General features: G+C 43.1%; 1 protein-coding gene and 1 long non-coding RNA gene across 2 annotated transcripts; both read right to left on the reverse strand.

Moving 5' to 3' along the window:
- Positions 1 to 332: 332 nt before the first annotated feature.
- On the reverse strand, positions 333 to 4,619 carry LOC134221321 (uncharacterized). Its single transcript, XR_009982320.1, has 3 exons — positions 4,113 to 4,619; positions 3,635 to 3,876; positions 333 to 999 (listed from the first exon to the last, which is right to left on the reverse strand). It is a non-coding gene; the product is annotated as an uncharacterized LOC134221321 (long non-coding RNA).
- A 4,975-nt stretch (positions 4,620 to 9,594) lies between these two features.
- On the reverse strand, positions 9,595 to 12,494 carry LOC134222199 (double-strand break repair protein MRE11). Its single transcript, XM_062701342.1, has 4 exons — positions 12,242 to 12,494; positions 11,374 to 11,976; positions 10,305 to 11,152; positions 9,595 to 10,124 (listed from the first exon to the last, which is right to left on the reverse strand). The coding sequence occupies exons 1-4, from the start codon at positions 12,345 to 12,347 to the stop codon at positions 9,753 to 9,755; spliced, it is 1,929 nt and encodes a 642-aa protein (XP_062557326.1). The 5' UTR covers positions 12,348 to 12,494; the 3' UTR covers positions 9,595 to 9,752.
- Positions 12,495 to 12,866: the final 372 nt, after the last annotated feature.

Genomic DNA, 12,866 nt, shown 5'->3' on the forward strand with positions numbered 1-12,866 from the left:
ACCTAGTCGAAGTAGTCGAACCATTGTCAATGCGCTTGAGCCCGAAACTCTTCCAGACACTAACCATCCAGCATGCTTTCTTGTAGCACAGGAAGTTCAGGGGACATTTTGATCTTACCTGAAAGCAGCATGTCGAAGAACGCTTTAGCACCGAATAGCATATCGATGCGGGATGGTTCATAAAACGCCGGATCTGCCAAATTTACTCCTGCTGGTAGCGGCCATCCGGTCTAGACAATTTTCGTATTGGAAATTGTCTCGACTTCCCTGGGCATTAAAGTATCATCGTGTTAGCCTCATGATATACGAATGCAAAAATGGTAACTGAACTATCTACTACAAGGCTTGTTGTCACCGTGATTTAAAGAATAATTAAAAAGTACGTTTGATCTTCGTGAGGACTCAATCTAAACTGAGCTATCAGCTTTATTCATTTCATATAATCAATTCTCTTCTCTTAACGTTATTCGAAAACATCGCAGATGGTATTCGTTAAACATCGACATCAGAATGCGTTATGTCGATACACGCAGAATTCAAACACATCAGCTCTTCCCTTTTCAAGAATGGAAAGACTGTCAATTCATAAAGATTATTTTCACTTACGATTAAGAACTATACATACATAATAATAACAACTCGATTGAATTCATAATTCAAAGAAAAACAATATTACAATTCAGAACGTGGTCAATTAACACTTTAACGATGACGGTATACAAAGTCACCATCGTTTACTTGTCGACGTATTCTTTTCAAACGCCTCGGAGCGTCTTCGGTTGACTTTTCAACCTCTTGCATCGCTTCATCAAACTTCATCTTTCGCTTTCTACTTTGCCTGATTTCCTCCTCCGGAAAGCCTTGAAATTCCTCGTCGACGGCATCTGGTTCCGGCTGTTGCCGGCGGCAAACAACATTTGGTCTTTCATAGGATTCCCCATGTTTACAGATGCGTAGCTGCCCTCGATGAGCTGTGGTTACCACGTTTCCAATTAGTACCTGAAAGGTATTACGAGAACGCCTTTTAATGAAATTTGCTTTGAGCCATCTGGATATATTATGTGGGTTATGGTTTTTATACCATATTTCGTCTCCCTCTGTCAGATTTTCTAAGGGATCAGGAGTATTACTCTCCTCACCTTTTTTTGAATTATCATCAAGTATAGGGATTTTGTTCTGATTATTAGTTACATTATCATGCATAGCTTCTAAATTTAAATTCCTTTTATACTGTGACTTTGGGTTTAGCAGGTCTAATATAGTTTTAGGTTTGTAGCTAAATATCATTCGTGATGGACAATTTCCTTCTATACTGATACAATTGTTCCTGTAATTGAATAGAAACAAATTGATTTGGTCCTCTAAATTCAATTCAGCAAATTCTGGATCATTTAGAAACTTTTTCAATACATCTTTACGGTTCTTACCAACCTTTCAGCTTGACCGTTACTGGAAGGGTTATACGGAGGACTTTTGAGAATTTTAATCCCCTGTCTATTCAAGAAACTAACAAAGGCTTGAGCATTGAAAGGAGGCCCACCATCTGAAACTAATACGTCCGGTAATCCATATCTTGCAAATAGGGCAATTAATTTCCTCAAAACTTTAAAGCTGTCTGTTCCGTTCTTCATTAATTCAACTTCTACCCATTTAGAGTAACTATCAACCACTAATAAATACGTACGGTGTTGAAAATAAAAAAAGTCAATATGTATCCTGCTGAATGGTTTTATGGTAGGTATCCATTTAGATTGAGTTTTTGTTTTAGGAATAACCATCATACTATTGCAAGCATGACATTTTGCTACAAAATTTTCAATGTCGGCATTAATCCCGAACCAATAAACACATTGTCTTGCTAAACGTTTCATCTTAACAATTCCAGCATGATTCGCATGTAACAGCTTTAGGACATTTTCCTTCAAAGAAATAGGTATTATTACTCTATTTTGGTATAATAGACATTCATCCACCAGTTCCAATTCACGTTGATTTGCAAACACATCCATATACTGCTTATTTATCCTTGCAGGCCAACCCTTTGTCATAAATAAAATAACATTTTGCAAGAAAACATCGTCTTTTGTTTCTTTGGCCACCAACGAGAAATCTATAGGAAATTCCTTGCCAAAGTTTATGCTATTAATTAAATCCACATCAAATTTATCAGGAACTTTATTATCTAGAGGGAAACGTGAACAAAAATCCGCGTTTCCCATACGCTTTGATGGCCTATATTGTATTTCATAATCGTAGATTGAAAGTTCCAGTACAAATCGCTGCAGTCTAGTGGCGTAAATAGAATTTTTCCCGTCTTTGCCAAAAATGCCTACTAGAGGCTTGTGATCAGTGTATATAATGAATTTTTTTCCGAATACAAACTTATGAAATTTTTTGACTGTGCAAACCAAGGCAAGTGCTTCTAAATGTAAGATTGGATAATTTCGTTGAGCGGCGTTTAGTGAAAAGGATGTAAAATAGATTGGTTTCTCTATTCCGTCAATTATGTGTGCCATTACTCCTCCCAAACCATATCCTGATGCATCGGTGACTATAACAATAGGTTTATTTGAATCATAAAATTCCAAAAAAATTGCCTGTAGCAATGCTCGCTTACTCTCTTCAAAGGCTGTATTGCAATCATCGTCCCAAATAAATTTGACTCCAGTTTTTAGTAATTTATATAAATGGTATAACTTTGAAGACAGCCTTGGGATAAATTTATGGTAATAGTTTATCAGTCCTAAAAAGGACTTAAGCTCTGTCTCATTTCGGGGAGCATTAGCTTTTTCAATTGTAGAGATTTTCTCAGGACAAGGTTTCAACCCTTTCTCGCTTAAGACGTGCCCTAAATGAACCAGTTCAGTAACAAAAAATTTACATTTACCCCAATTGACCTTAATGTTATAATCTTTCAACCTATCAAGAACTAAAATTAGTTTTTCTTTGCAATCCTCTATGTCTGTCCCAGCTATTAAAACATCATCCAAGTATACGGTTACATTATCAATTCCATTTAGAACTTGGTCCATCACTTGTTGAAATATTGCTGCGCTGGAAGAGGCTCCTTGAGGAAGCCTATTATACGTATAAAGCCCTTTTATCGTATTTATTACCATGAATTTTTTTGATCTCTCTGACAATGCTAATTGAGTATAGGCGCCCTCAAGGTCTAATGAGCAAAATACCTTACATCCAGCCAAACCAGCAAACACATCTTGAGCAGTAGGTAGTGGGTACGTATTTGGTATAATAAATTTATTCACAGAAACTTTACAGTCTATCACTAACCGTATATTATTATTCTTTTTCATTACTACAATAACTGGGGAAGCCCATTCACTAGTCTTTATAGGGGTTATTACTTTTTCATTTTCCAATTTATTCAAATAATCCATAACTTTGTCCCGTAAGCGGTAAGGCACACCATAAGCTTTCTTGAATATAGGTGCTTCAGATTTTAGGATGAGATCAGCTTCAAATCCTTTAATAGGTTTGGAGAAATCTTTAATAAACACCTCATTATATTTAGCTTTGATTTCGCTTACTGATACCTGGTTCAACTTATTATCATTAGAGATTGCGTTCACAAAAAAATGTCTCCATTTCGATAGAAATCAAGGTAAAAACTCACCAGAAACTCCGTCAGCCTTTGCCGATTCTTTGAGGGGTCTACTCGGGGTCAATCAACCACACACGAGCCGTCAGTTGACGTATCGGGCCGCTGATACCTGCTTGGAATCGCTCTCTCGGAACTCGAAATCCCTCGGATCGAAATTTAGTATCAGGGGAATAGCCAATCAGTCGTGACTCACACCATTAAACCAATTTCAGCGATGGCGAACAATAGCTGTCAGGACACAATCACTTTTGAATCTATTAAAGATAAAGAAAACACTCTTAATAAATGCAATGTAAAGATAGTTTTGTTTCACAATTTTTCTTTTGTTGTTCTCGCTCTATTGTTTGTAACAATATCCAACGCTTAAACCAATCTCTTGTTCTTTAGTAGCTTACAAAATGGCCTCCAATTGCCGAATTATATTAATTCCTGTTTTTTTTTACCACACCTGCATTCTAATTGCAGAATTGTCTATAATTCTACAACTTACCACAGGACTGGAGCTGAACAGAAGAAACTGGATACCGATTTCTTATCCTTCAATTGAGCAACAACTTGTCGATCGTCTTCCGAAACTTCAGTAGATTGTCGCATGCAGGAGATGGCGTCGCGCCGGATTGAAGCCAAAGGTCTTTGTTCGTTTATAATGCCGCTTCAAGATGATTCCACTTTTCCTCGTCGCCAAACTGAACTATCTACTACAAGGCTTGTTGTCACCGTGATTTAAAGAATAATTAAAAAGTACGTTTGATCTTCGTGAGGACTCAATCTAAACTGAGCTATCAGCTTTATTCATTTCATATAATCAATTCTCTTCTCTTAACGTTATTCGAAAACATCGCAGATGGTATTCGTTAAACATCGACATCAGAATGCGTTATGTCGATACACGCAGAATTCAAACACATCAGTAACCTGGCTTAGAAACCTCGCAATTAATAACTGTGGAAGTGCTCAATGAACACTAAGCTGCGAGGCGGCTCTGTCCCAGTGTGGGGATGTAATGCCAATAAGAAGAAGAAGGTAGCGGCCATCCATCAATTTGCACCTTCTGAATAGGAAGCGCCCCAGTTACACGAGGCACTACCAGATAGTCCAAGCAAGATTCACCTTCTGAGAATCTCGACCTTGCCTTCATATGCACCTGGAACTTCTCCAAAGTGCGCATACCGCTAACTTCTATTACAGGAACGTTCGCGCATCGCTTGCTAAGCCGCAGTAAATCTGCCATACTCTGTTACACAAAGTTTGCCATTGCTCCTAAGTCCAAAAGTACACGGCACTTGTGCTGATCACCGTGGCTGTCGAACACATACACCACTGCGGTCGCTAACAACATTTGTGTAGGTGGGTCAGAAGCTTTGCATGGAATCACACACTTTGCAACTGTTGTCGGTGCACCTTCCTTGGATTCGCCAGCATCTCCATCAAGGATTGGCGTTTCCTTCCTTTCTGGTACACGCTTTTCCTCTGGATGTAACAATACGTTGTGCCGTTTAGTGCACTTCGGACACTTTATCTTCGCTGAACAATCGCTTGTACGGTCTCCTTTTTTAAGGCAAGGAAAACACAGTCCAAGCTGCTTTGCCTTATCAAATCTAACCTTCACTGCGCTTGAATAAGTCACAGTTTTGCACTAGATGCTTATCCTCCCAAACAGGACAGATTGATTCCCCTTTTGGATCACTGTTGTGTGCACTTTGTTGATCTGAGTAGAGCGACCAGCCGCGTGTGGCGCACGAGCTTTCTGTATACCTTTAACACTTTTGCAACGCTCCAAGACATGTTGCTGGTTGCGAAGGACGGAGATCAGCTGTTTATATGTAGGGAGTTGCCCCCGCTTCACGTTCGATTCCCAAATTTTCCGAGTGTCTAATTTCGCTGAAATCAACGTGATCACAATGGCTTCAGAGAGCTTTTCCATTTTCATGCTGTGAAACTCTAATGAATTGATGCACCTTTCTGCTTCATCGATCAGTGCTTTCAACTGCTGGAAAGTGTCACTAGTCATAGCCAGAGCTTAAAATATTCATCTTCATGAAGCAACTTCGGTCCGAATTTTGACAAACATCGCATGAATATTCAAAACATAGAATGACATAGTCAGACGACTACACCACGAACTCATTCATTCGACTGTCACTGAATGTGTTTCCTATGCAACATGCTTCTTTGTTGCACACTTTTTTGTCACTTCTTCACTCCTATATCTTTCACTCTATTTCCTCATGTAGTCTGTTCTCTGCCACGAACAGCCTAGAAAGGCCACCACTAGCCTTCAAAGGCCTTTTCAAGCTGTGCAAAATGACGCAAAAAACACTTCACAAAATAGCGCCAGCAACTTTTTCAAACTTGAACAAAATGGCGTCTGATTTTTCAGTGATTCGTGGGGAGGAATTCACGCCTATTTTCTAACACGACTCTCGAGGCCACAATCCGTATCACCGTTCCACGAGGAAATCACTTCTTTCCCAAGCTATTCTTCTGTAACTTTGACCAACTGGTCACACCGGCAAGCCGATCTGTTTCGGACGCTCCGGTTCATTATTTTCCAGCTTCCTACACACGCGCCAGAATCACTGTTTTCGGCAAGTCGGTAGGATTTTTTGTCAACCCACATACACTATGCACCGTCACTTCAATCCGGATCGAATACGACCAAATGTTTCGGTTAACTCGCGATGTACTGTATTTTTTCTCGGTTTGGGAAGACAATCAAACACCCCAACTAACAATTTTGGTGCTAAAAGCTTCAACTTCTAGCCTTAGGCTGTATATTTAATATGCGAATAAAAGCAGCCAATGCTGAATAAAAGAAAAGCCTCCGAAAATAATCCCTTAAACTTCAACTCGACTAATACCCAAATATCTATCAGCTAGTCAGTTTGTGCCGAATATATTTCATCTTTTATCGTTTATGCATCATCGAACATCGTGACTCGCTTTTTTAGAAGAACACCATGGTATCGTGCCAGCACATTGCCGGCTTTCCAGATGGCCTTACCACGGGAAGGGTCGATTTACCGCCTGCTTACCTCTGCACGGCTGGTATCAAGAATGATGATGCCGCGTGCACCCCAAATTGATCTCTTTGCGATAGGGCCTATTCGCCAACACACAGAGGGACTTGCTGACGCGGTGCCTACGCCTGTCCCAGCCTTGACGAGGACCCCTTTCCGTCCTCGGGCTCGGAACCCGCCCGGTTAATCGATGCCGCGATCTCCCGGTGGTTTTCCCACCTTTGGCAATAGGACCAAGCTCTGTCTTTTCCATGCTTCAGGGAAGACTCCCTGGTCCAGGCATCTCTGCATGCCAGATCTGAACATCTCGGGAGCCTCAACAATGACCACTTTGATGGCCAGGTTTGGAATTTCCCGCCTTTGGCAATAGGACCAAGCTCTGCCTTTCCCATGCTTCAGGGAAGACTCCCTCGTCCAGGCATCTCTGCATGACAGATCTGAACATCTCGGGAGCCTCAGCAATGGCCGCTTTGATGGCCAGGTTCGGAATACCATCCGGTCCTGGCGTCTTACCTACACTAAGGGGTAAGGGACTGTGCAATCCCCGCAAGTTCCGCCACAGTTACTCTTCCCTCGTCGGCCACCCTGGCCCCTGGCAGCTCCACAAAGTGAGGCCAGGGACTTGGGTCATGACGTGGGAAGATCCCGCGATGATCCTCTCCAGCATCTCTGGAGACCGCTCTGTGGGGGCCATCGCCCCACGTGTCTTGGCCATTACGACCCTATAGGAGTCACCCCATGGGTTTGCGTTGGCACTTTGACACAGGCCCTCGAAGCAGGCTTTTTTGGTTGATCTAATCTCAGTCTTCAGAGCGGCTCTAGCAGCTACGAACGTCTTCTGTGCGTGCTCGCTGCATCCGCCTCCGTGCCCGTAGGCAGGCGCAGCGAAGGTTCGTAATTGCTTGAGTCCACCAATAAGCCGGTGGCCTCCCATTCCTAGGGTGGACTTTCCCGAGGACTTTCCTAGGCATGGTGGCATCGCATGCACGCGAAAGTACTGTTACCAGCTGCTCGCCGCTCAGACCGAGAGTATTGTGCTCGGAGCGGAGCGTTTCCTTAAACACCTCGTCGTTGAAGTACGATGTCTTCCACATACGAGGGCTAGGCCTCGCCCCTTCGTCCGTCCGCAGAATGCTGGTGGTATAGTCAATACTGTAGCAAACCGCCAGTTGGTCGCTGTGAGTGTAGCCATTATCTTCCCTCCAGTTCGAACTACTTGTACGGCCAGGGCTCCAGAACGTAACGTCGATAATCGACTCGGCCCCGTTTCAGCTGTAGATACTTTTGGTACCGACATTGCCAAGTCCACATCCAACATGGCCAGTGATTCCAGCAGGATCTGTCCCCGTTGATTCGTGGATCGGCTTCCCCATTCCACGGCCCAAGCGTTGAAGTCCCCCGCTATCACCACCGGCCTACGCCCCATCAAGTTACCTGTCAACCAATCCAGCATAGGATCGAACTGCTCGATCGACCATCAAGGAGGCGCATAGCAGCTGCAGAAGAAGATCCCGTTGACTTTGGCAATGACGAAGCCCTCGTGTGTCGAAGACACCAACTCTTGGACTGGGTATTTCCCCGTTGTCCCAATTACCGTTCCTGGCGGGTACCCGGTAAGGATCCGCTATGATGGCGATATCCGTCCCCCATTCAGCAACTGTCTGACGCAGCAGTTGCAGGGCTGCATCACAGTGGTTCAGGTTTAGCTGCGTTACCTGCACTGTGATTTTGCAGCACGCTTAAACTAAGCTGCGAGGCGGCTCTGTCCCAGTGTGGGGATGTAATGCCAATAAGAAGAAGAAGAAGAACTTGACTACCTTGGAGGCGTCCGCTGCATATAGCCGAATCAATGCTACCTGCGTCCCTGCAGGCCGTATACCTCGTTATATATGGTTATAACCTCTTACCACCGTCTTTCCTGGGTGGACGGACCTTTTTAGGTCCTTCCTCCCCCGGTTTTGGAGGTACCTGGCCGGGGTTCAGCTTCCTAGCCCCACTACCCTTGTTCGGGGTAGTAACCCTCCGCGTTTTGGCCGCGAATACTTGAGCCTCAGTCTGGGTAGACTTTAGCACCACCGTCTTCGCTGGCACGCCCTCAGTCGATTCGACCGTGGGTTAAGTGGCCCACGCTGGCGCTGCGCACCGAGCTGCCGTCTATTGCCTCTGGCCTCCTGGGCGGAGATCTGAACAACACACCTCTTGTGAAGGGGTTGTCGCCTACACTATTACCACTAATCCAGCTTTCCACGCTCGGTAATGGCTGCTTGTCGGTGTGTAAAAATCAATCGGTCACTGTACTTTTTGACACTAGCTGGAGGAAAACTCACTGGCGAAAAGGCCTTTTTCCCTTCCCCTCACCCAGGAACGCCAATGAGCTTTCCTCCAGCTAGTGTCAAACAGTACAGTGACCGATTGATTTTTTCACACCGACGAGCCGCCATTACCAAGCGTGGAAAGCTGGATTGAAGAATTGACTTGGTTTTCCATTTTGATCCCACGAGTTTCTCGGAAAAAAGAGGTCCACCACGCCAGAGCCCAGCATGACGTGGTAGGGGACAATTACTGTGGAGGGTGCCCAGGTACCCCACAGGCTCCGTTAAAGGCCTAGCTCATTATTTCACCCCCCCTGGCCATGCATCCCCTCGGCACGGGTCGCTTAACGCCTTGGGATTAGGGGTTAGGGACGATGGTCCCTTTGGTCGCACCCACTCACTCTAGCTGATGTCAGAAGGACAACAGTGCCCAGGCTGCACTACCAGCTAAGTACAAAACCCTTAGCTAGCGGTCGATTGTCATCGGAAGACCCGTGGAAGCGTGACCATTCTTATGTGATTTTTTCAATATGTTTCACAATGCATGAGAAAGGCATCATCACCGTTAGGTGGATTAATCTTGATTTTTCTCTTTTTGTTCAGTAAAATTCTATAAAGTTGTTTTCAGCACAAATAACAATTCAGTTTTCAAAATTATCAACAGAACCTTTTATTTGAATACAGACCAATTTCTTGGTGTAAACTGTTTCAGAATGAAAAAAAAAATACATTTCAAATGCAGCTCAACAATACGAGCTTTAAGGAATGTACAGAGAGCTAACACGTACGATTCACCGCCTATTCGTCATCATCTTCATCTGATATATACACCACCTTGGAAATGTTACGACTGCTGGCACGGGAGCTGGCCGCCGGTTTAGTCGTGTGAGTTAGGAAAGAATCGATCTTACTGTCCGAACTATTGGACGCCCCTCTACCCCTACCTCTACCACGGCCTCTCGAACCCGTAGCAGCTGTCGCGGTAGATCGTGATCCTCGTCCACCGCCGCGACTACCCCGCCCACCACGAGTAGTGGTCGTTGATGGTGGCGCAAAAAGAGAAGTAGAATTGGCTTTCGGTTTATAATCAATATCTTCGTCGCTGTCGTGAGCGTATGATCGACTAGTTTCATTCGGTGGCGGACCTTTCTGGTTGCGCGAATCCAACATCTGAAATAAAGATCATAGGTATTAAAGATGACCACAGTAGAAAGAAGATTTGAAAAATATCCCAATAAAATACGTCTGCTTCATTTTAATGAATTAACATGTTCAATATTATGACTTCCCGAACCAAAACCTTTGACAAAATAAATCCTAACCCTTAGTGAAAGTGAATATACAACTTACTTTCAACATATCGTTGTAAGTCTCACGCTCTTTCGAGCGAAATCCTTCGAGGATTTCATCGATGTTTTCTTCGGAAACCACCTGCCCGTCCAAGTGGTTCAGCACTTGACGCTCGTAGAACTTGACTATACTGTCTGCTGCATCATCGTCTTCGTAATCGACCATACGCTTCGTCAGTTCACTCATACTTTTCGAATATAGCAGTTCCAACTGCTTATCTGCATCCGCTTCCTTGAAGTACCTGTCGACCACCTCTTCGGCACGGTTTGCAGTTGCTTCCCTCTGATTTTGATACGCCTCCAGTAGGGCATCCTTGTCCAAAGGCTTCAGTTCGTCTTTTGCCTTGATGATTTTCTTCTTGAACACGATCATATCCTGCGGATTGGCCACACGGCCTGTGTACTGCTGTCCGAACCGTATGGCGTTGAACTGCTGCTCGATATCCATAATTTCAAGCCGCAAACGAATTAAAGGCATTTTTGGTTGCTTCTGGTTGCCGGTCAATTTTGCTTCAGCACGCTTGATCATGTCTTCGATTTTTTCGGCAGCAAAGTTTTGCATCTTTTGCTGAACGTCGCCCTCGTCCAAACCTAGCTCGTCATGGTACTCTGCCATGTTGATCGACTCAAATATGAACGGCCGTACTGTTTGCAAATGAATTGGATCAAGTCGAAACAAGCTTTTGTGAATACTTAAAATTCCACAACACTTATCTAGTGCTTCCCCTTCGGCTAGCGATGTGGCTACTGTTGAACCTGGCTGGCTTACATAAAATTTCTTGTTGGGGTTCTCCTCCGGGATAATTCGGCAGTCGTGTTCGTGTCCCCAAATTACAAGATCCAGAAAACCTGAAATATTAAGAGCAAATATTATTAGTCTATTCTATCACACTATCCCTAATCCCGTGCTAACTTTTGTTTTCCTGCTAAAAAACTAAAGGTTGGAGAGCTACACACAAGTTATGCAAAATATAATCAATCAAATTGTTTAGCCTGGTGTTCGATTTCAGTTGATTTATTTAACATGAAAAGAATCAAAAGCGCTAAATAATACTCGTCTTTTTACTCACCTGGTAAGGATTTCTCAGGTAGATAATTCTTCGGTCCCCGATCTGCTCTGTTCTGATGCACCACCATTACATTGAACCAACCGGCATCTTCCGGCTTTTCGAGAAACACTTTCGCTTCGTTGAATAACCTCGCCAACCGGGCGTCGCTAATATAGCTCAATCCGTACAGTGCCATCTTGGTCTCTCCCTTCTTCAGCAAAATGGGACTAATATTAATTTTCGTCAAATCGGTCCATTTGCCGAAATAGTTCACATAACCATTGGTGCTCAGCAGGTCCAGCGAACTAATCCGCCCGAACCCACTAGGGTCGTCATGATTTCCATGGATGGAAAACACCGGAATAGCTATGTTCATGTTCGGATCCTCGTAGTTGACGGTTTTGTTGAGCGATTCGAGGAAATTTTCATTCTGATCGCTCAGAAATTCCAACTTGATGGGTTTGTCTCCCAACAGGTAGGTTTTCAGCAGTCGAGAGCATCTGTTCAGCGTGTTCGTAGAAGGATTGGCAATATGAAATAAGTCGCCTCCAAGAATGATTGCATCTACATCGTTCTCCAGAGCATGTTGCAGCACTTCTTCGAATGCAATGAAGCTGTCGTCTCCTGGAAAATTGGAAATCGACTTCGTACTTTTTTACAAAAATGTATAAAATGCCAAAATAAATACGAATTTTAGCATCTATGATCAAGACTCATACTCGTTTCCAATGTGTATTGCTATGACGAATTCATATAGGTACCTATGTATGTTTTTGATTATTACCTAATTTTTAAAACACATGGATTTGATTTACAAAAAAAATCAAGTGAATTTGGTTAAAATGTTACTGAGTCCTTAATTTAGAACAAAGCGCTGAAATTTTCATACCTCGAATCACATCCTTCTCGTTGTATCCCAAATGGATATCGCTTGCAACCAAAATCTTGATCGTATCCTCCGGGTCGATAGTGGAATTTTGCGTAGACTCAGACATTTTTGTTTGGAAATCACACAAACATAATATTCAACAACTTTTCCTGAAAATTCTTGTTGAAACAACACAAATAAAATTTTGGTTCTTGGGTTTTCGTCCGATGTGCTTCAGTGCTGTCGGTGCTCGACGTTTGAAATTTGACATCGCGCGCGCTCTCTTTTTCAATTATTTCAAGCTCTATCAGGAATAAGGGCGAATGTCACAAGATCGAGTATACACTCTTCCTCGACTTCCTTTATAAATAATGTGACATGCAGGGTTTTATTGGTGTTTTATCAGCTCAGAACTAAAAGAACTATTGAAAGCAAAGAGAATTTGCATTGATTGTTGTATTAATCATAGAATAATTCTGATGTGATAAATCGCAAACAAATCCCCTGCTTATCCCATTATTTGAAATTGGACGAAGAAAAATCTCTTGCTACATTCGCCCTTTAGCATTTTTAAGCGTTAGCATGACGAAAAAGTACCGTTCCCAATCTCTGACAATTATTATGACGGCGTTATCTTTTTCTTTTC

The sequence above is a fragment of the Armigeres subalbatus genome, chromosome 3, assembly GCF_024139115.2.
Source record: "Armigeres subalbatus isolate Guangzhou_Male chromosome 3, GZ_Asu_2, whole genome shotgun sequence".
Taxonomy (NCBI): Eukaryota; Metazoa; Arthropoda; class Insecta; order Diptera; family Culicidae; genus Armigeres; species Armigeres subalbatus.